Source organism: Rana temporaria, assembly GCF_905171775.1.
Source record: "Rana temporaria chromosome 2 unlocalized genomic scaffold, aRanTem1.1 chr2l, whole genome shotgun sequence".
NCBI classification, from domain to species: Eukaryota; Metazoa; Chordata; class Amphibia; order Anura; family Ranidae; genus Rana; species Rana temporaria.
The window spans coordinates 702,501-726,824 of NW_024404416.1; the positions used below are offsets into that span (position 1 = coordinate 702,501).

The window sequence follows — 24,324 nt, forward strand, 5'->3', positions numbered from 1 at the left end:
GGCGCGGCCATTGTGATCGGCGTATAGTATGCAAATTGCATACTACCACCGATTCACAAAAGTTGCGCGGGCCCTGCGCACGCAAGGTACGGAGTTTCCGTACGGCGACTTTAGCATAAGGCTGCTCCTGCTAATAGCAGGGGCAACCAATGCTAAAGTATAGCTGCGCTTCCCGCTCGTGAAATTTAAATTTCACGTCGTTTACGTAAGTGAACCGTGAATGGCGCTGGACGCCATTCACGTTCACTTAGAAGCAAATGACGTCCTGGCGACGTCATTTGCCGCAATGCACGTCGGGAAAGTTTCCCGACGGAGCATGCGCTGTTCGCTCGGCGCGGGAGCGCGCCTAATTTAAATGATTCCCGCCCCCGGCGGGATCATTTACATTAGGCAGCCTTACGCCCGGCTGTTTAGCATATCGCCCGCGCAATTTACGGAGCAACTGCTCCGTGAATCGCGGGCAAAACGCAATATTTGCGTGGGCGCAGAGAAAAATATTTGCTCTTTGCCCACGCAAATATTGCTCCATTCTACCTGAATCTGGGCCAATGTTACTTTGTATCTCTCCATCTCCCGTCTGATCAATGTTTATAAACAATGTTACTTTGTATCGCTCTATCTCCCGTCTGATCAATGTTTATAAACAATGTTACTTTGTATCTCTCTATCTCCCGTCTGATCAATGTTTATAAACAATGTTACTTTGTATCTCTCTATCTCCTGTCTGATCAATGTTTATAAACAATGTTACTTTGTATCTCTCTATCTCCTGTCTGATCAATGTTTATAAACAATGGGCCGGATTCAGGTAGAATTGCGCATTATTTACGGAGGCGCAGGGCAACGTTTTTGCCCTGCGCCCCCGCAAATTTGCAGCGCTGCCCTTGATTCACGGAGCAGAAGCTCCGTAAATTGCGCGGGCGCGCCGGCAAAATGCCGGTGCAAGAGCGCGCAATTTAAATGATCCCATAGGGGGCGGGAATCATTTAAATTAGGCGCGTTCCCGCGCCGATCGTAGAGCGCATGCTCCGTCAGGAAACTTTCCCGACGTGCATTGCGGCAAATGCCGTCGCAAGGACGTCATTTGCTTCAAAGTGAACGTGAATGGCGTCCAGCGCCATTCACGATTCACTTACGCAAACTACGTAAATTTGAAATTTCGCGACGCGGGAACGACGGGTATACGTAACATTGGCTGCCCCTGCTAATAGCATGGGCAGCCTTGCGCGAAAACCGCCGTACGTAAACGACGTAAATTGCGTACGCAGGGCTCGCGCAACGTTGTGAATCGGTGTTAGTATGCAATTTGCATACTATACGCTGAGCACAACGGGAACGCCACCTAGCGGCCATCGCAAGAATGCAGCCTAAGATATGCGGGCATTAGAGCCTTATGCCGCGCAGATCTTAGGCTGCAGTCTGCGTAACGAGGTTCCTGAATCAGGAGCACTCGTTACGTCGGGGCAAGTAAGCAATTGCGCTGTGTAACCTATGGTTACACAGGCGCAATTGCTTCTTGAATCTACCCCAATGTTACTTTATAGCTCTCTATGTCAGCCTATCTAATACAGGGGTAGGTAACCCCTGGCACCGCAAGCGGCACGCTAAAGCCTCTTTTGCCGGCACTCGACTCCCTCCCCATCAGGGAAGTGTCAGTAAGACACCAATGCATTCCAATTTCTGAATTCCCCACACCGCATCTGCACTGCACCCCCCACACATTGTAAACAATAGAAAACATTGATTGGTAATCTAGCTTTGCTGTAGCTGCGATCGTCAGCTCCTGTGATGGGGAAGAGATTGGGTGCAGTTCAGCTGGGGGGAGGGCGGCCCCTTTTTCCAGAAGGAGGAGGACTGTGATTGGCCACTGCCAATGCCAATCACAGTCCTGCTAGCCCCACCTACCATCTGGAGGAAGATGACTCAGAAAGAAGGACAGCGCTACAAGTCACAGCAAAATAAAATAAAACCCGACTGCTGATGCGTTTCGCACTGAAACTAGTGCTTAGTCATATGACTAAGCACTAGTTTCAGTGCGAAACGCGTCAGCAGTCGGGTTTTATTTTATTTTGCTGTGACTTGTAGCGCTGTCCTTCTTTTAATGAAAGGCTACAATTTGTTCAGAGTGCGGCTGTCCAGAGACAATCCTTGTTCCTGCTTTGCTAAGTGCATTGCCTGCACCTGAGTTGTCTGCAGCGGTGGATGTTCATCTGGGTTCCCACCTGGAACGGCTATTCCCTTTTCCCCTAGGGGGTTACAGAGGTGGGGCAGTTGTGCAGGGGGTACAGTGGCAGGGCAGAAAAGAAAGGAGGTACATTGGTGGGACAGATGAGCAGAGGGTTACAGTGGTGGGGCAGAAGAGCAGGGGGTACAGAGATGGAGCAGAAGAGCAGGGGGTACAGAGATGGAGCAGAAAAGAAGGGGGTACAGAGATGGAGCAGAGGAGCAGGGGGTACAGAGATGGAGCAGCAGAGCAGGGGACAGAGGTGAGACATATGTGCAGGAGGTACAGCGGTGGGGCAGAAGAATGGGGTACAGCGGTGGGGCAGAAGAATGGGGTACAGCGGTGGGGCAGAAGAATGGGGTACAGCGGTGGGGCGGATGTTCAGGGGGGTGTAGTGGTCGTGCAGGAGGTACAGTGGTGGAAAAGATGAGAAGGGGGTTCAGCAGTGAGACAGAAGAGCACAGTACAGTACAGTGATAGGGCAGATGCACAGGGGGTTACAGTGTTGTGCCCGATGAGAAGGGGGTTACAGTGGTGGAAAGGATAAGCAGGGGGGGTTCGGTGTTGGGGCAGATGTGAAAGGGACATTAGTGGGACAAATGAGCAGAGGGTTACAGTGGTGGGGAAGAAGAGCAGGGGAGTACAGAGGTGGGGCAGAAGAGCAGGGGGAGTACAGAGGTGGGGCAGAAGAGCAGGGGGAGTACAAAGGTGGGGCAGAAAAGCAGGGGGTACAGAGGTGGGGCAGATGAGCAGGGGGGTGGGGCAGAAGAGCAGGGGGGTACAGAGGTGGGGCAGAAGAGCAGGGGGAGTACAGAGGTGGGGCAGAAGAGCAGGGGGAGTACAGTGGTGGGGCAGAAGAGCAGGGGGAGTACAGAGGTGGGGCAGAAGAGCAGGGGGAGTACAGAGGTGGGGCAGAAGAGCAGGGGGAGTACAGAGGTGGGGCAGAAGAGCAGGGGGAGTACAGAGGTGGGGCAGAAGAGCAGGGGGAGTACAGTGGTGGGGCAGAAGAGCAGGGGGTACAGAGGTGGGGCAGAAGAGCAGGGGGTACAGAGGTGGGGCAGAAGAGCAGGGGGAGTTCAGAGGTGAGGCAGAAGAGCAGGGGGTACAGAGGTGGGGCAGATGTGCCGGGAGGTACAGTGGCTGGGAAGAGGAGAAAATAAGTACATTGGTGGGACAGATGAGTAGGGGGTTACAGTGGTGGGGCAGAAGAGCAGGGGGAACAGTGGTGGGGCAGAAGAGCAGGGGGGTACAGAGGTGGGGCAGAAGAGCAGGGGGTACAGAGGTGGGGCATATGTGTCGGGAGGTACAGTGGTGGGGAAGAGGAGAAAAGAGGTACATTGGTGGGACAGATGAGTAGGGGATACAGTGGTGGGGCAGAAGAGCAGGGGTTACAGTGGTGGGGCAGAAGAGCAGGGGTGAGGCCCCGTACACACGACAGAGGAACTCGACGTGCTTGGCACGTCGAGTTCCTCGTCGAGTTTTGGGATGAAGCCGCCGAGGAGCTCGGCGGGCCGCCTTCTCCTATAGAACAACGAGGACAACGAGAAAATAGAGAACATGTTCTCTATTTTCTCGTCGAGTTCCTCGGCGGCTCCATCGAGCCAAAACTGTACAGACGACAGAGTTTCTCGGCAGAATCCGGGTTTTGACCGAGTTTCTCGGTGAATTCTGCCGAGAAACTCTGTCGTGTGTACGAGGCCTCACAGTGGTGGGGCAGAAGAGCAGGGGTTACAGTGGTGGGGCAGAAGAGCAGGGGTTACAGTGGTGGGGCAGAAAAGCAGGGGTTACAGTGGTGGAGCAGAAGAGCAGGGGTTACAGTGGTGGGGCAGAAGAGCAGGGGTTACAGAGGTGGTGCAGAAGAGCAGGGGTTACAGTGGTGGGGCAGAAGAGCAGGGGTTACAGTGGTGGGGCAGAAGAGCAGGGGTTACAGTGGTGGAGCAGATGAGTTCAATGTTAGGACAGGTGAGAAGGTGGTTCAGCGGTGAGACAGAAGAGCATGGGGGTACTGCTGTGGAGCAGATCTACAGGGAGATACAATGGTGGGTCAGATGAGAAAGGGGGCACATTGTTGGGTCAGATGAGAAAGGGGGTACATTGTTGGGTCAGATGAGAAAGGGGGTACATTGTTGGGTCAGATGAGAAAGGGGGTACATTGTTGGGTCAGATGAGCAGGGGGTACATTGTTGGGTCAGATGAGAAAGGGGGTACATTGTTGGGTCAGATGAGCAGGGGGTACATTGTTGGGTCAGATGAGAAAGGGGGTACATTGTTGGGTCAGATGAGCAGGGGGTACATTGTTGGGTAGATGAGAAAGGGGGTACATTGTTGGGTCAGATGAGCAGGGGGTACATTGTTGGGTAGATGAGAAAGGGGGTACATTGTTGGGGCAGATGAGAAAGGGGGTACATTGTTGGGGCAAATGAGAAAGGGGGTACATCGTATCTCTGAGTCTGGGCGGTCGTATCTATGCGCCTGATTCTTAGAATCAGTTACGCATAGATTTCTATTACATCCGACCGGCCTAAGTCTGTTACGCCGTCGGATCTTAACTGCATATTTACGCTGGCCGCTAGGGGAGTGTACGCTGATTTACGTGTCGAATATGTAAATCAGCTAGATACGCAAATTCACGAACGTACACCCGGCCGACGCAGTACAGATACGCCGTTTACGTTAGGCTTTTCCCGGCGTAAAGTTACCCCTGCTATATGAGGCGTACATGCGGCGTACCAATGTTAAGTATGAACGTCATCGTTCGAATTTTGAATATTTTTCGTCGTTTGCGTAAGTCGTCCATGAATGGGGCTGGACGTCATTTACGTTCACGTCGAAACCAATACGTCCTTGCGGCGTACTATGGAGCAATGCACACTGGGATATTCCACGGACGGCGCATGCGCTGTTCGTGAAAAACGTCAATCACGTCGGGTCACAAGTTATTAACATAAAACACGCCCCCCCTGTTCCAAATTTGAATTAGGCGCGTTAACGCCGGCCTATTTACGCTACGCCGCCGCAACTTACGGAGCAAGTGCTTTGAGAATACAGCACTTGCCCGTCTAAGTTGCGGAGGCGTAACGTAAATAGGATACGTTACAACGCCGCAAAGATACGCCGATCTACAAGAATCTGGCCCTGTATGTATAACTGTATTATATATATATATATATACATATTCGGCAGTACAGAGACAGAGTGGTTAGCACTTCTGCCTTGCAGTTCTGGAGTCCTTGCTTTGAGTGCCGGCCAGAATACTATCTGCATGGAGTTTGCATGTTTCTCCCCATCCTCCAAAGACACGCTGGTAGGTTAATTGGGTCCTATCTAAATTGGCCCTAGTATGTGAGGGAGGCCCTTGGATTGTACGTTCCTTGAGGACAGGGAATCATGGGAATGGCCAATATGTAAAGCACTGTGTAAAAGTTTTGGTACAATATAAATGCCTATACTATATAAATAAAGTATTATAGCTGTCCTATATTTACAGGGCAATTCCAACTGTGAGCTGTAGATGGCGCTGCTATACACCGCTCTGGCAATCAGCCTCCTCCTCTACCTGGCAGGTGAGTCTGTGTCTACCTGTGTGTGTGTGGGGGGAGGGACTGCTGTCCTGCTGTGGGATACAAAGTACAAAATATGAAATATTTACACAGGTCACGGGAATGTTCAAACATGTAAATCATACAGTACTGTGTCTGTGATACTTTACAATGAATTATTAAGATACGATTTCAGGGATCCATCCATAAGGTTCAAGCAGTACTCCATGAAGACTGAGAGAGACCCAGTGGTGGCTGGTGCTCCCAATTTTGTACCAAACCCAGCCACTGTGCCCATCAAACGCTGCCACTGTACCAAACCCAGCCACTGTGCCCATCAAACGCTGCCACTGTACCAAACCCAGCCACTGTGCCCATCAAACGCTGCCACTGTACCAAACCCAGCCACTGTGCCCATCAAACGCTGCCACTGTACCAAACCCAGCCACTGTGCCCATCAAACGCAGCCACTGTGCCCATCAAACACAGCCACTGTGCCCATCAAACACAGCCACTGTGCCCATCAAACACAGCCACTGTACTAAACGCAGGGACTGTGCCCATCAAAAGCAGGGACTGTGGCCATCAAACGCAGCCACTGTGCCCCAAATGTTGCCACTGTGCCCATCAAACGCAACCACTGTACCAAATGCAACCACTGTGCCATCAAACGCATCCACTGTGCCCATCAAACGCAGCCACTGTGCCCATCAAACGCAGCCACTGTGCCCATCAAACACAGCCACTGTACTAAACGCAGGGACTGTGCCCATCAAAAGCAGGGACTGTGCCCATCAAACGCAGCCACTGTGCCCATCAAACGCAGCCACTGTACCAAACCCAGCCACTGTGCCCATCAAATGCAGCCACTGTGCTCCAAATGTTGCCACTGTGCCCATCAAATGCTGCTACTGTGCCCATCGAATGCAGCCGCTGTGCCCATCAAATGCAGCCACTGTGCCCCAAATGTTGCCACTGTGCCCATCAAACGCAGCCACTGTACCAAACCCAGCCACTGTGCCCATCAAATGCAGCCACTGTGCCCATCAAATGCAGCCACTGTGCCTCAAATGTTGCCACTGTGCCCATCAAAAGCAGCCACTGTGCCCAAATTCAGCCACTGTGGCCTATCAAACGCAGCCGCTGTACCCATCAAACGCATCCACTGTGCCCAAATGCAGCCACTGTGCCCATCAAACGCTGCCACTGTGCCCATCAAACGCAGCCACTGTACCAAACGTAGGGACTGTGCCCATCAAATGCAGCCACTGTACCAAACGCAGGGACTGTGCCCATCAAACGCAGCCACTGTGCCCATCAAACGCAGCCACTGTACCAAACCCAGCCACTGTGCCCATCAAATGCAGCCACTGTGCCCCAAATGTTGCCACTGTGCCCATCAAATGCTTCTACTGTGCCCATCAAACGCAGCCACTGTACTAAACCCAGACCCTGTGCCCATCAAACGCAGCCACTGTGCCCGTCAAACGCTGCCACTGTGCCCATCAAACGCAGCCACTGTACCAAACGTAGGGACTGTGCCCATCAAATGCTGCCACTGTACCAAACGCAGGGACTGTGCCCATCAAACGCAGCCACTGTGCCCATCAAACGCAGCCACTGTACCAAACCCAGCCACTGTGCCCATCAAATGCAGCCACTGTGCCCCAAATGTTGCCACTGTGCCCATCAAATGCTGCTACTGTGCCCATCAAACGCAGCCACTGTACCAAACGCAGGGACTGTGCCCATCAAAAGCAGACACTGTGCCCATCAAACGCAGCCACTGTACCAAACGCAGGGACTGTGCCCATCAAACGCAGCCACTGTACCAAATGCAGGGACTGTGCCCATCAAACGCAGCCACTGTACCAAATGCAGCCGCTGTGCCATCAAACGCAGCCACCGTACCAAACGCAGGGACTGTGCCCATCAAACGCAGCCACTGTGCCCATCAAACGCAGCCACTGTGCCCGTCAAACGCTGCCACTGTGCCCATCAAACGCAGCCACTGTACCAAACGTAGGGACTGTGCCATCAAACGCAGCCGCTGTGCCTATCAAAAGCAGCCACTGTGCCCATCAAACACATCCACTGTACCAAACGCAGCCACTGTGCCCATCAAACGCAGCCACTGTGCCCATCAAACGCAGCCACTGTGCCCATCAAACACATCCACTGTACCAAACGCAGCCACTGTGCCCATCAAACGCAGCCACTGTGCCCCAAGTGCTGCCACTGTGCCCCCCGACCGCCCGCCGTCTGCCGGGCACTTACCTTGTCTCTTTCCCGACCCCAATGTCTTCTCATGCCCGCTCCTCCTCTGCTATGATTGGACGCCTGATAGGCGTTCAATCACAGCGCCTGTCATATCAACCAATCAGGTGACAGGTAACACAGACCCGGCACACCTGATTGGCTGAGAGGCGGTTCAATGTCAGCAAAGCGAATTCCTTCGCTTTGCTAACATACAGCTGAGAGTGAGAAGCGAACGCACAGCGTTGCGCCCGCTCCTCACATTTTTGGTCTCCTAATAGAGCCTCTGGCTCTACTCAGGTGCTTCCAAAAAAAAAACACCCCCACCGATGTAATTCAGGTGCCCGAAAAGGGGCCGGACACCTGAATAGGGGGTGTCAGCAGCGACCATAGATAGATTCCTGCAATGCATAAACCTTGTTGACGGCCTTCCCAGAAGAGTTGAAGCTGTTATAGCCGCAAAGGGCGGAGCCAACTCAATATTGAACCCTCCGGACTAAGACTGGGGCGCCATTAACCACTTGCTTACTGGGCACATAAACCCCCTTCGTGCCCAGGCGAAATTTCAGCTTCCGGCACTGCGTCGCTTTAACTGACATTTGCGCGGTCGTGCGACGTGGCTCCCAAACAAAATCGACGTCCTTTTTTCCCCACAAATAGAGCTTTATTTTGGTGGTATTTGATCACCTCTGCGGTTTTTATTTTTTGCGCTATAAACAAAAAAAGAGCGACAATTTAAAAAAAAAAAATTTTTTTTTTTACTTGTTGCTATAATAAATATCCCAATTTTTTTTTAAAAAACTATTTTTTTTCTCAGTTAAGGCCGATACGTATTTTTCGACGTATTTTTGTAAAAAAAAAAAAAAATCGTAATAAGCGACTGGTTTGCGCAAAAGTTATAGCGCCTACAAAATGGGGAACAGAATTATGATTTTTTTTCATTATTTTTTTTTTTTACTAGTAATGGCGGCGATCTGCGATTTTTATTGGGACTGCGATATTGCGACGGACGTATCGGACACTTTTGACACAAATTTTGGACCATTCACATTTATACAGCGATCAGTGCTATAAAAATGCACTAATTACTGTATAAATGTGACTGGCAGGGAAGGGGTTAACACTAGGGGGTGAGGAAGGGGTTAAATGTATTACCTGGGTGTGTTCTAACTGTGTGGGGGGAGGGGGGTGACCGATGCTGTGTCCCTATGTACAAGGGACACAGATCGGTCTCCTCTCTCCCTGACAGCACGTGGAGCTCTGTGTTTACACCCCATCATTACACACAGAGCTCCACGTCCCTGCTGTGTTCCAGACGATCGCGTGTACCCGGCGGACATCGCGGCCGCCAGGTACACGCATCGGGTCCCCAGCGATGCGGCGGCACAGTGGTTACCCGCCGGGTGCCCCCCAGTGGTCGCGCGCGGGTAATGCATTTCAAATGACGTCCAAAGACGTCCAGTTGGCACCTGAGAACTGCGCTGTGGACATCTTTTGTCTATAGCACGGGTCTCAAGTGGTTAAAGTTCATGTGCGTGTAAAGGCAGGCGTCCCAAAACTTTTGGCAATAGGGGGGTATATTCTGTTACCATTGGTATCTGATGGTGTACTATTAGCTTCTTAATTTACCCATTAGCACAATTTCACATAGATTGTAGTTTGACCCCTAGAATTATCGCCTTCCCTCTGGCCTCCATGGTGCTATCTAATGTGTGCGGCACTATCATCATTTTTATCAGTGGCGGCTGGAGCTCCATTTTGGGGAGGGGGGGCAGCAAAAAACCAACCACCACCCCAAATCCCCCCTACCCCGCCCATCTCTTGCTCGTCCATGCGCCCATCAGCCCCGCACTTACCCCATCCAGGTCGTGGGCACCTTCCGATCCTTCCTGCGTCTCCTCCTTCTCATCGGCTTCCTCCTCGGCGACCAATACGGTCACTACTCCTCTCGGCCAATCGGGTCTCAGGACTCGCTTCCTGGTTGGCCCTGGAGGAGAATTAGGAAGACAATAGCGAATATTAATTTTCTATTGTCACACAAGTGGGTGGGCTCTGCGCCCCGAGCCCACCCTTTTGAAAGCCAATTAGAGTCTCCGGTATTAATCACATGCTTCGAAAGAAATAAAAACCCATTGGAATCCATGCGTCCGGTGCCCTGCATGTAGATTAGGGGCCGGGCTCATAGATTAGGGGGGGGTGGCCAGCCACTGATTTTTATGTTCATACACCCAGCACACGTGTTTGCATGTGCATGTACAAGACTGCAGGGGCAGGATAAAGTTTTTTGTATTTTGTTTTTAAATCGGTTTTATTAGGGGACTTTTTAGAAAACATTTGTTGCACGAATGTCAAGAAGATTTACACAGGCTGAACTAAGTTTTTTATTATTATTATTTATATTTATTATTATATTAACATATTATTATACTAATATTATTATTATTTATTATAGAAAGTAGAAAATATTTTTTTTGTTTTATTATTATTATTTATTATTATTATTTAATATTTATTATTATTATAGTATTATTATAATAATAATATTATTATTTATTATAGAAATTAGAAAACATTGTTATTTTTTATTATTATTATTGTTATTATAATTTATTACTATTATTTATTATTTATATATTTATTATTATAGTATTATAATAATAATATTATTATTATTATTTATTATAGAACGTAGAAAATATTTTTTTATTATTATTTATTATTATTATTATTATTATTATTATTATTATTATTATTATTTATATTTATTATTATAATATTATTATTATTATTATTATTATTATTATTATTATTATCATTATTATTATTATTTATAGAAAGTAGAAAATGTTTTTTTTTAATTATTATTATTATTATTATTTGTTTTATTATTTATATTTATTATTATATTATTATTATTATTATTATTATTATTATTATTATTATTTATATTGTATTATTATTATTTATTATTTATATTTATTATTATTATTATTATAGAATTATTATTATTATTATTATTATTATTATTATTATTATTATTATTTATTATAGGAAGTAAAAAACATTGATGTTTTTTATTACTATTATTTATTATTTATATTTATTATTATATTATCATATTACTATACTAATATTATTATTATTTATTATAGAAAGTAGAAAATATTTTTTTGTTGTTTTATTATTATTATTATTATTATTATTATTATTATTTAATATTTATATTTATTATTATTATAATAATAATAATATTATTATTTATTATAGAAATTAGAAAACATTGTTATTTTTTATTATTATTTATATATTTATTATTATAGTATTATAATAATAATATTATTATTATTTATTGTAGAAAATATTGTTGTTTTTTATTATTATTATTTATTATTATTATTATTATTATTATTATTATTATTATTTAGATTTATTATCATAGTATTATTATAATAATATTATTATTTATTATAGAAAGAAGAAAATATTGCTTTTTATTAATATTATTATTTATTATTTATATGTATTATTATAGTATAATTATAATATTATTATTATTATTTATTATAGAAAGTAGAAAATATATATTTATTTTTTTTGTTCAAAACTTTCACTCTTATTAGGTTTATATAAGAAAAATAAATAAAAACCCCCAATAGTGATCAAATACCACCAACAAAAAGCTCTATTTGTGTGGGGGAAAAAATGATAAGAAATGTTATTTGGATACAGTGTTGCATGACGGAGCAATTACCAGTTAAAGTAGCGCAACGCTAAAAAGAAAAAAAAAGAAGCCCTGGCCACTCATGAAGGGGGTAAAACCTTCCAGAGGTGAAATGGTTAAGATGTTATCTTGTCTTTTGGGCATCCATGGTCTGTCTGAGGGATTCTTCTCTTCCATAGACTGTGAGGACTTCACTTATTGAATGTTCTTATTCCCCCCCCCCCAGAATGTGACTATGTGATCCCCAAACCCCAGTATGAAGAGGTCCGTGTGCCCCGATACGGCAATGCCACCCTGCCCTGCCAGTTCTCCTTCATCGAGAACACCTACGACCTGGGCACCAGCTGGCACCGGGAGGACATCGTGGAGGAGATGGAGGTGGAAGACATCCAGGCCTACATTCAGCAGACCTACGACTACAAAGAACCTCAGCTGGTCTACAGCTTCCATAAAGACAAAGAGGACTTCTCCGAGCAGAGCCAAGTCTACTACGAGCGCGTGCGGGTGGACGTCAACGAGATCCCCGAAGGTGACGTCACGCTGCACATGCACCACGTGGACTTCCAGGACGAGGGGCTCTACACGTGTAAGGCCATCAGCCCACATGGCAAAGGAGAGACCAAGCTGAAACTCCTCGTAGAAGGTAAAATAGCTCTGACATATACCGCAGTGCTGTACACAGAACACTGAGCCAATCACATCCGTCCCTGTACCAGAGGAGCTTACACTCAGTGCTGGGACAAGGCCATTGGGTGCCCAGGGCGAAGATGGCAAACTGCGCCCCCCCTGCCCCTTGCCTGCAGACCCCCACAGAATTGCCCCCTTCACATATCGCCCCACACAGTATTGTCCCTTCACATATCACCCCACACAGTATTGCCCCTTTACATATCACCCCACACAGTATTGTCCCTTCACATATCACCCCACACAGTATTGCCCCTTTACATATCACCCCACACAGTATTGTCCCTTCACATATCACCCCACACAGTATTGCCCCCTTCACATATCACCCCACACAGTATTGCCCCCCTTCACATATCACCCCCACTCACAGTATTGCCCCTTTATATATCGCCCCACACAGTATTGCCCCTTCACATATCACCCCACACAGTATTGCCCCATTCACATATCGCCCCCACTCACAGTATTGCCCCTTTATATATCGCCCCACACAGTATTGCCCCTTCACATATCACCCCACACAGTATTGCCCCCTTCACATATCGCCCCACACAGTATTGCCCCCTTCACATATTGCCCCACACAGTATTGCCCCCTTCACATATCGCCCCACACAGTATTGCCCCTTCACATATCACCCCACACAGTATTGCCCCCCTTCACATATCACCCCACACAGTATTGCTCCTTTACATATCGCCCCATACAGTATTGCCCCCTCACATATCGCCCCACACAGTATTGTCCCTTTACATATCGCCTCACACAGTATTGTCCCTCTTCACATATCGCCCCACACAGTATTGCCCCCTTCACATATCGCCCCACACAGTATTGCCCCCTTCACATATCGCCCCACACAGTATTGTCCCCTTCACATATCGCCCCACACAGTATTGCCCCCTTCACATATCACCCCACACAGTGTTGCCCCTTCACATATTGCCCCACACAGTGTTGTTTCCTTTACATATCACCCCACACAGTATTGCCCCCTTCACATATTGCCCCACACAGTATTACACCCTCACATATCGCCCCACACAGTGTTGCCCCCTTCACATATCACCCCACACAGTGTTGGCCCTTCACATATTGCCCCACACAGTATTGCCCCCTCACATATCGCCCCACACAGTATTGCCCCTTCACATATGACCCAACACAGAATTGCCCCCTTGACATATGGCCCCACACAGTATTGCCCCCTTCACATATCGCCCCACACAGTATTGCCCCCTTCACATATCGCCCCACACAGTATTGCCCCCTTCACATATCGCCCCCACTTACAGTATTGCCCCCTTCACAGATCACCCCACACAGTATTGCCCCTTCACATATCACCCCACACAGTATTGCCCCACACAGTATTGCCCCTTCACATATCACCCCACACAATATTGCCCCCTTCACATACTGTATATCCCCACACAGTATTGCCCCCTTCACATATCGCCCCACACAGTATTGCCCCCTTCACATATCACCCCACATAGTATTGCTCCCCTTCACATATCGCTCCACACAGTATTGCCCCCTTTACATATTGCCCCACACAGTATTGCCCCTTTACATATCGCCCCACACAGTATTGCCCCTTCACATATCGCCCCACACAGTATTGTCCCTCTTCACATATCGCCCCACACAGTATTGCCCCCTTCACATATCGCCCCACACAGTATTGCCCCCTTCACATATCGCCCCACACAGTATTGCCCCCTTCACATATCGCCCCACACAGTATTGCCCCCTTCACATATCGCCCCACACAGTATTGCCCCCTTCACATATCGCCCCACACAGTATTGCCCCCTTCACATATCGCCCCACACAGTATTGTCCCCTTCACATATCGCCTCACACAGTATTGCCCCCTTCACATATTGCCCCACACAGTATTGCCCCCTTCACATATCGCCCCACACAGTATTGTCCCCTTCACATATCGCCCCACACAGTATTGCCCCCTTCACATATCACCCCACACAGTGTTGCCCCTTCACATATTGCCCCACACAGTGTTGTTTCCTTTACATATCACCCCACACAGTATTGCCCCCTTCACATATTGCCCCACACAGTATTACCCCCTCACATATCGCCCCACACAGTGTTGCCCCCTTCACATATCACCCCACACAGTGTTGCCCCTTCACATATTGCCCCACACAGTATTGCCCCCTCACATATCGCCCCACACAGTATTGCCCCTTCACATATCACCCAACACAGAATTGCCCCCTTCACATATGGCCCCACACAGTATTGCCCCCTTCACATATCGCCCCACACAGTATTGCCCCCTTCACATATTGCCCCACACAGTATTGCCCCCTTCACATATCGCCCCCACTTACAGTATTGCCCCCTTCACATATCACCCCACACAGTATTGCCCCTTCACATATCACCCCACACAGTATTGCCCCACACAGTATTGCCCCTTCACATATCGCCCCACACAGTATTGCCCCCTTCACATATCACCCCACACACAGTATTGCCCCCTTTACATATCCCCCACACACAGTATTGCCCCTTTACACGACCCCTCCACACAGCACTGCCCCCATTCCCCCGCTTCCCATCCTTCACAGGTCCATATATTTTCCTCCCTTCACTCTCCTACCTATCACAGAGCGGAGAGCAGGAGGCGGGACAATCCTATACTGAAGGCTCAGCAGCACTGGGCGGGGCATGGGAGCTCCCAGGTTGACTTTTCATATTAGCGAACTGGTGATTGGCTGTTAGGACCGCCTCCTAGCAGCCAATCACTTCCCGATTAACGTGACAGGCAGCTACCGCTCTCCACGCAGTGCTGGTCCCGCCCCCAGTGCAGAATTGTCCCGCCTCCCGCCGTCCGCTCTGCTCTACTCTGCTAATGATAGCGGAGGAGGCTGGGGACAAAAGCGGCGATTAAATGGCGCGATCGCGGTGGTCCAGAAAGAGCAGAAGCTCGGGCCGGACGCAGACCGCGGGCCGCCATTTAGTGATAGTGATTTAGCATAGGATAATGATACTTTTATGCCTGCTAACGACCCACCCCCTCTCACACTCCGCCCACCGCACCCGCCCTTTCTGCCCAGGGCACCCGCCCCTTCTGCCCAGGGCACCCGTCCCTCCCACCCACCCCTTGTACCAGCTCTGCTTACACTCTAATGTCTCTCCATTCTCCAGCATTTCATGACCATTACACTTACAGATTGAGAAGGGGATCTTCAGAGGTCTTCAAATTTTGGTAAATTGCCAATAATTCAACATGTGATGGAGACAATCTGGACTTGGTGATGACCATAAAGAGCCCCAACCACCCAGTTTTCCCAAGACTCTTCTCCTAGGTCTATGTGCTGTATGCTCACCCCCACGTGACCTCAACTGTCCACCCTGACCTTTGACATCTCATTTTTTTTCCCCTCCATGCAGAGGAGGAGGAGCCCCCGGTGAAGTTCGACACGGTGGACAATGGCACGGTGGTACGTTGCGTGTCCAAAGGCTGGTATAAGGTCCCCATGGTGCGCTGGTTGAACCGCCGAGAGGAGGACATATCGGTGAACTCCACCGTGGAGGTCCTGGAGCAAATGAAGGACGGCCGCCATCGAGTCTCCACCACCCTTAGTGGAGTGAAGAGCCACGAGATCTACCGCTGCTTCATCAGAGACACCCAAAAAGCCAAGAGACCGAGGACCATATACAGGAGGCTAAGTACGGGACGTAGGGAGAGTCATCAGAGGCATACAGTACATCTACAACCTGTGTGAACAATCAGGGGCGGACTGACAACTCATGGGGCCCCTGGGCAATAGGAGATTACGAAGCCCCCGGGCAATAGGAGATTATGGGGCCCCCGGGCAATAGGAGATTATGATGCCCCCGGGCAATAAAAGATTATGGGACCCCGGGCAATAGGAGATTATGGGGCACCCGGGCAATTGGAGATTATGGGGCCCCCAGGCAATAGGAGATTATGGGGCCCCCGGGCAATAGGAGATTATAGGGCCCCCAGGCAATAGAAGATTATGGGGCCCCCAGACAATAGGAGATTATGAGGCCCCCGGGAAATAGAAGATTATGGGGCCCCTGGGCAATAGGAGATTATGGGGCCCCTGGGCAATAGGAGATTATGGGGCCCCCAGGCAATAGGAGATTATGGGGCCCCCGGGAAATAGAAGATTATGGGGCCCCCTGGGCAATAGGAGATTATGGGGCCCCCAGACAATAGGAGATTATGGGGCATTCGGGAAATAGAAGATTATGGAGCCCCCAGGGCAATAGGAGATTATGGGGCCCCCAGACAATAGGAGATTATGGGACCCCCAGACAATAGGAGATTATGGGGCCCATGGGCAATAGGAGATTATGGGGCCCCTGGGCAATAGGAGATTATGGGGCCCCCAGGGCAATAGGAGATTACGGGGCCCCCCGGGCAATAGGAGATTATGGGCCCCCTGGCAATAGGAGATTATGGGCCCCCCGGGCAATAGGAGATTATGGGCCCCCTGGCAATAGGAGATTATTGGGCCCCCGGGCAATAGGAGATTATGGGCCCCCGGGCAATAGGAGATTATGGGGCCCCCGGGCAATAGGAGATTATGGGGCCCCCGGGGCAATAGGAGATTATGGGGCCCCCGGGCAATAGGAGATTATGGGGCCCCCGGTCAATAGGAGATTATGGGGCCCCCAGACAATAGAAGATTATGGGGCCCCCGGGCAATAGGAGATTATGGGGCCCCCGGGCAATAGGAGATTATGGGTCCCCCAGACAATAGGAGATTATGGCGCCCCCGGGAAATAGAAGATTATGGGGCCCCCGGGCAATAGGAGATTATGGGGCCCCCAGACAATAGGAGATTATGGGGCCCCCGGGCAATAAGAGATTATGGGTTCCCCGGGGAATAGGAGATTATGGGGCCCCCGGGAAATAGGAGATTATGGGGCCCTCAGGAAATAGAAGATTATGGGGCCCCCGAGGCAATAGGAGATTATGGGGCCCCCGGGCAATAGGAGATTATGGGGCCCCCGGGCAATAGGAGATTATGGGGCCTCCAGGCACTAGATTATGGGGCCACACAGTATACACACACATACATACAGTATGCATACACAGTATACACACACAGTATACATACACACACTGAAAAGGTACTGGAGAGGCGGGGCAGCTATAATCTTGGGATTTGTAGACCAAAAGGATGTCGGTGAGGGACATTTCAGGGACAGATGTAAAAAAAATTATTTTTACATACGGTCCCTGGTTTTACGGAGGCTGCAACCCTGATGGGGCCTCCTAGTGGCATGGGGCCCTCGGTGCCCGAGGGCCTGAATGGTCAGTTCGTCACCTGTGTACAATTCATTTAGGTCCCAACCTGAATTCGGAAGAATTTTTGGTGATTCGGAGATTCGGATGTATCTAAATTTCCGAATAAAAAGAGTAACTAATTTAGTTAAAAATGATTTAGTTTTGTTTCGTTTTCTAACGAATTCCAAATTTTCAAAACGATTCGAATCGATCGAAAATGTATCAACTGATCCGAATTCTATGTGAAGAATAGCTGATTGTTGAGAAGCAGGCTGGGTTAGGGTTGCCACCTCATCCCTTTAAAAAGGAACACATCTGAATTACACAGGTTCTGTGGCTGATTAAGGAGGTAATTAAACTGACTTGGTGCCTTATCTGCATTAAATTAGCCTCAGAACCTGTGTAATTCAGATGTGTTCCTTTTTAAAGGGATGAGGTGGCAACCCTAGGCTGGGTCGATGACATCACACGGGGCGGGGATTTACCTGTCATTGGGTGGCCACGCCCCTTCGTTATTTAATAACTGTCAGACGGCGGAACTGTCAGGCGGTGGGAGCCTTCGTCGGGTGCAGACCCTTTTCTGCGGGTTGGTGGCAGCGGCGGTGTTCATCGTGATTGGCGGTGGATTTAGGGGACATTGCTTTTGTTTTTAATATTTTTTTTTAATAAAGGAATTGTCAAAAGCTGTGTTTTTATACATTTTTCACATTTATTCATTTACATGGGGGGGGGCGGCAGGAGCTGGGGGGCCCCCTTGGTAAAGGGAGCTTCTAGATTCCGATAAGCCCCCTGCCTGCAGACCCCCACATCCACCGACCAGGGTTGTGCCACATCCACCGACCAGGGTTGTGGGTAAGAGGCCCTTGTCCTCATCAACATGGGAACAAGGTGCCTATGGGGGAGAAGAGCCCCCCTACAGCACCCCCCCCCCTCCCCCATGTTGAGGGCATGAGGCCTGGTATGGTTCAGGAGAAGGGGAGCGCTCGCTCCTCCCTCCCTTTCCTAGCTTTCCGGGCTGCATGCCTAGATAAAGGTCTGGTATGGGTTTTGGGGGGGGGACACCGTGCCATTTAAAAAAAAAAATTGGCGTGGAGTTCCCCTTAACCACTTAATGTGGATCCCAATGTGCGATGTGGCTCCGAAACAAAATTGGCGTCCTTTTTTCCCCACAAATAGAGCTTTCTTTTGGTGGTATTTGATCACCTCTGCGGTATTTATTTTTTACACTATAAACAAAAATAGAGCGACAATTTTGAAAAAAATTCTATATTTTTTCCTTTTTGCTATAATAAATATCCCCCAAAAATATATATAAAAAAATGTTTCCCTCAGTTTAGGCCGATACGTATTTTTCTACATATTTTTGATAAAAAAAAATCGCAATAAGCGTTTATTGGTTGGTTTGCGCAAAATTTATAGCGTTTACAAAATAGGGGATAGTTTTATTGCATTTTTATTAATTTATTTTTTTTACTACTAATGGCGGCGATCAGCGATTTTTTTCGTGACTGCGACATTATGGCGGACACATCGGACAATTTTGACACATTTTTGGTACCATTGTCATTTTCACAGCAAAAAATGCATTTAAAATGCATTGTTTACTGTGAAAATGACAGTTGCAGTTTGGGAGTTAACCACTAGGGGGTGCTGAAGGGGTTATATGTGACCTCATATGTGTTTCTAACTGTAGGGGGGTGTGGCTGTAGGTGTGACATCATCGATAGTGTGCCCCTATAAAAGGGATCACACGATCGATGACGCCACCACAGTGAAGAACGGGGAAGGTGTGTTTACACGCAGCTCTCCCCGTTCTTCAGCTCCGGGGACCGATCGCGGGACTCCAGCGGCGATCGGGTCCGCGACCCCACGGCTGGGCCTAAAGGACAATGTACCTATACGTTGATGTGCCCAGCCGTGCCATTCTGCCGACGTATATCGGCGTGAAGGGGTTGTTAAGTGGTTAAAATCCATACCAGACGCGAAGGCTGCGCTGTTTTTTTTTCTTTATTTTTTTTAATTGCCGGCATTCTTTTGTTTACATTCAGCTGTCAGTGGGGAAGCCCGCTGACAGCTGATGAGTCATCGGTTGTTAAGAACGCGGCGGCTGCTCCTTAGCAACCAGCTATTCTTCACACAGAATTTGGATCTGTTGATAAAATTTCCACAGATTTGAATTCGAATTCTGAAAATGTGGAATTCGTTAGAAAATGAATAAGAGAATTGAAACCGAAACAAATTTTGAAACTAATCCACAAAACTAAATTAGTAACAATTTATATGAAATGAAACAATTTTTCCGTTCTCCATGTGTCTGGTTAGAACTACCTGGTCAATCACAAGCCATCGAAATCACAAGATAATAAATCTCGCACTTTGTAAATCATGTCATCTGGGACTGTTCCTTAAGTCTCAATGCTGGTCTTTATTTTAACCACTTCAGCCCCGGAGGATTTGGCTGCCAAATGACCGGGCCACTTTTTGCGATTCAGCACTGCGTCGATTTAACTGACCATTGCGCGGCCGTGCGACATGGCTCCCAAACAAAATTGACGTCCTTTTTTTGAACAATGTTACTTTGTATCTCTCTATCTCCTGTCTGACCAATGTTTATAAACATTGGCCCGGATTCACAAAGCACTTACGCCGACGTATCTCGAGATACGCTGCGTAAGTGTAAATATGCATCGTCGTATTTGTGCGTCGTGCCCACAATCTGAGAAACGCCTAAAAATAGGCTTCATCCGAACGACGTAACTTGCCTACGCCGGCGTATCGTAGGCGCATATTTACGCTGGGCGCATTTGCTGCTCCCATGGATTTTCTATGCGCATATGCAAATGAGGGAGATACGCCGATTCACGAACGTACTTGTGCCCGGCGCATAACATACGCGGTTTGCGTAAGTCGTACGTGCGGCGTAAAATTAAGCCCCATATAGGAGGCGCAACTCATGCAAAGGTATGGACCAGGGAACACAGCAGTTGTATTTTACGTCGTTTACGTTGTACGTGAATAGGGCTGGGCGTAGGTTACGTTCACCTCGTAGGCAGTGACCCTTCGTATCTTAGGGAGTAGTTCCGACGTGATTTTGAGCATGCGCACTGGGATACATCCACGGGACGGCGCATGCGCTGTTCGTTTTAAGTACTTGTATGGCACTCGGCCCATCATTTGCATGTGGTTACGCCTCATTAGCATGGCTCACGCCCACTTCCACCTACGCCGGCTTACGCCTAAGAAGCCCAGCGCAGATTTGGTGGCAAGTGCTTTGTGAATCCAGTGCTTGCCTCTCTGCGTTGTGTCGGCGTAGTGTAAAGAAGATAAATATGCGCCGCTGTATGTTTATCCGGGCCAGTGGGCCGGATTCAGATAGATTAGTCTATCTATCTGCGGGCGTATACGTTACGCCACCATAATTTAGGGCGCCCTTAGTTATGGCGGCGTAACGTATGTGTGGCGGCGTAAGCCCGCCTAATTCAAATGGGGATGATGTGGGAGTGTTTTATGTAAATGAACTCTGACCCCACGTATTTGACGTTTTTCACGAACGGCGCATGCGCCGTCCGTGGAATTTCCCAGTGTGCATTGCTCCAAAGTACGCCGCAAGGACGTATTGGTTTTGACGTGAACGTAAATGACGTCCAGCCCCATTCACGGACGACTTACGCAAACAACGTCAAATTTTCAAAACTCGACGCGGGAACGACGTCCATACTTAACATAGGATACCCCTCATATAGCAGGGGTAACTTTACGCCGGAAAAAGTCTAACGTAAACGACGTAAAAAGATGCGCTGGCCGGACGTACGTTTCTGAATCGGCGTAAATACCTAATTAGCATATTCATTGCGTAACTATACGGAAGAGCCACCTAGCGGCCAGCGTAAATATGCAGCCTAAGATACGACGGTGTAAGATACGACGGTGTAAGACACTTACGCCGGTCGGATCTTAGGGAAATCTATGCGTAACTGATTCTCTGAATTAGTCGCATAGATACGACGGACCGCACTCAGAGATACGAAGGCGTATCAGGAGATACGCCGTCGTATCTCCTATCTGAATCCGGCCCAATGTGTCCATTTTTTTGACAGTAGGAGCTTTTTCAGCTATGTTATTTAAACAGCAGCTCCTGGCTGTCATTTTGACAGCAGGTATTTGCCGACAAAATCAAATACGCCCCTTGTGTTCTTCCTGGGATCTGGTCAGGTTTGAATGATAAAATTGCACATCTTGCAGTAATAAAAATGTACAGTATGTCAATGAAGTGAGCAGACTGTGCCGTGTTCCCCTCACTATATCTTGTCTTTTTTCCCAGAGAAGGGGGCGCTGAGGGAATATGGGGAATTCTGAAGCCTCAGATGAACTTCCAATTTGAAGAAAAGACGATTGCGGAAATTGAGAACATCGACGACAACATCAACGCCATCTCCACCAACCCCACCAACACCACCACCAACATCGACACCATCGACAACATCGACACCAACAACATCGACACCATCTCCACCAACCCCACCACCACCACCACCAACATCGACACCATCTCCACCAACTCCACCACCAACATCGACACCATCGACACCAACAACATCGACACCATCTCCACCAACCCCACCACCACCAACATCAACACCATCTCCACCAACCCCGCCAACAACATCGACACCATCTCCACCAACCCCACCAACTCCACCACCAACATCGACACCATCGACACCAACCCCACCACCAACATCAACACCATCTCCACCAACCCTGCCAACAACATCGACACCAACAACATCAACACCAACCCCACCAACCCCACCAACAACATCGACACCAACAACACCAATACCACCAATACTACCAATACTAATACCAACACAACCAGTGAATAGCCCCCCATGGACCGCATAGTAAAGTATATTGAATTTGTAGAAGACCTAGACAAGGAGATCACATCCATGTTATAAATGTCCTTAGTGTGCTCCCTCCCTGAGACGTGATACCTTCAGTCATGTGGCCACCAGAAATCACCTTCTTCAGCTGTGGACTTTGCAGGGTGAGCGGCTTCACAGTACACTTCATCGGACAGACATGGACCATAAGTTATAATTCATTCTCATTATAATTATTTATAGAGCTATCATATAGACATATACACTATATTGTCAAAAGTATTGGGACGCCTGCCTTTACACACACATGAACTTTAATGGCCTCCCAGTCTTAGTCCGTAGGGTTCAATATTGAGTTGGCCCCGCCCCTTTCAGCTATAACAGCTTCACCTCTTCTGGGAAGGCCGTCCACAAGGTTTAGGAGGGTGTCTAGGGCAGTGTTTCTCAACTCCAGTCCTCAAGGTGCCCCAACAGGTCATGTTTTCAGGATTTCCCTCAGATGGAACTGCTGTGGCAACTACTAAGGCAGTGAAACTGATCAAATCAGCTGTGCAAAATAAAGGAAAGGCTGAAAACATGACCTGTTGGGGTGCCTTGAGGACTGGAGTTGAGAAACAACTGGTCTATGGGAATGTTTGACCATTCTTCCAGAAGAGCATTTGTGAGGTCAGACACTGATGTTGGACGGAAAAGCCTGGCTCACAGTCTCCGCTCTAATTCATCCCAAAGGTGAGGTCAGGACTCTGTGCAGGCCAGTCAAGTTCCTCCACCCCAAACTCGCTCATCCGTGTCTTTATGGACCTTGCTTTGTGCTCTGGTGTGCAGTCATGTTGGAACAGGAAGGGGCCGTCCCAAAACTCCTCCCACAAAGTTGGGGGCATGAAATTGTCCAAAATGTCTTGGTATGCCGACGCCTTAAGAGTTCCATTCACTGGAACTAAGGGGCAAATCCCAACCCCTGAAAAACAACCCCACACCATAATCCCCCATCCCCCCCACACCATAATCCCCCCTCCACCAAATGACTTGGACCAGTGCACAAAGCAAGGTCCATAAAGACATGGATGAACAAGCTTGGGGTGGAGGAACTTGACTGGCCTGCACAGAGTCCTGGCCTCAACCCAATAGAACACCTTTCGGATGAATTAGAGTGGAGACATCAGTGCCTGACCTCACAAATTCTCTTCTCGTCCCATAGACACCCTCCTAAACCTTGTGGACGGCCTTCCCAGAAGAGTTGAAGCTGTTATAGCTGCAAAGGGCGGAGCCAACTCAATATTGAACCCTCCGGACCAAGACTGGGATACCATTAAAGTTCATATGTGTGTGTAAAGGCCGGCGTCCCAATACTTTTGACAACATAGTGCATATATATATATATTGCTGTCAATTTCCAGAATGCTGTAAGCATTATAAACAAGGTTGATACAGGTAATACAAATATAATGATTGGATGGTGGGGAGTGGCTGGGGAAGGATTAGAGATTTATCCTCACTTCCTGTTCCAGTTACAACACTTTTACCAGACAGGAAGTGAGGAAAACAGACATAGACATACTGGGCCATATTTTGAGTAAGGATACGATGGAGTATCTCAGGATACTCCGTCGTATGTCTCTTTTTTGGCCCGCGTATCTATGCGAGTGATTCTTAGAATCATTTTCGCATAGATACGCTTAAGATCCGCCATGTGTAAGTCACTTACA

The 24,324-nt window shown here is 48.2% G+C and overlaps 1 protein-coding gene across 1 annotated transcript in view; it reads left to right on the top strand.

Moving 5' to 3' along the window:
* The window catches only part of LOC120921657 (ABC transporter H family member 2-like), a 25,017-nt gene extending 2,399 nt beyond the window's left edge, over nucleotides 1-22,618 (top strand). The window contains exons 2-5 of the mRNA XM_040334171.1: nucleotides 5,712-5,787; nucleotides 11,967-12,383; nucleotides 15,860-16,138; nucleotides 22,059-22,618. Of these exons, the coding sequence (XP_040190105.1) occupies nucleotides 5,736-5,787; nucleotides 11,967-12,383; nucleotides 15,860-16,138; nucleotides 22,059-22,618 (1,308 nt within the window). The 5' untranslated portion in view covers nucleotides 5,712-5,735. The remainder of the gene's footprint in view (nucleotides 1-5,711; nucleotides 5,788-11,966; nucleotides 12,384-15,859; nucleotides 16,139-22,058) is intronic.
* The last annotated feature ends 1,706 nt before the right edge of the window (nucleotides 22,619-24,324 follow it).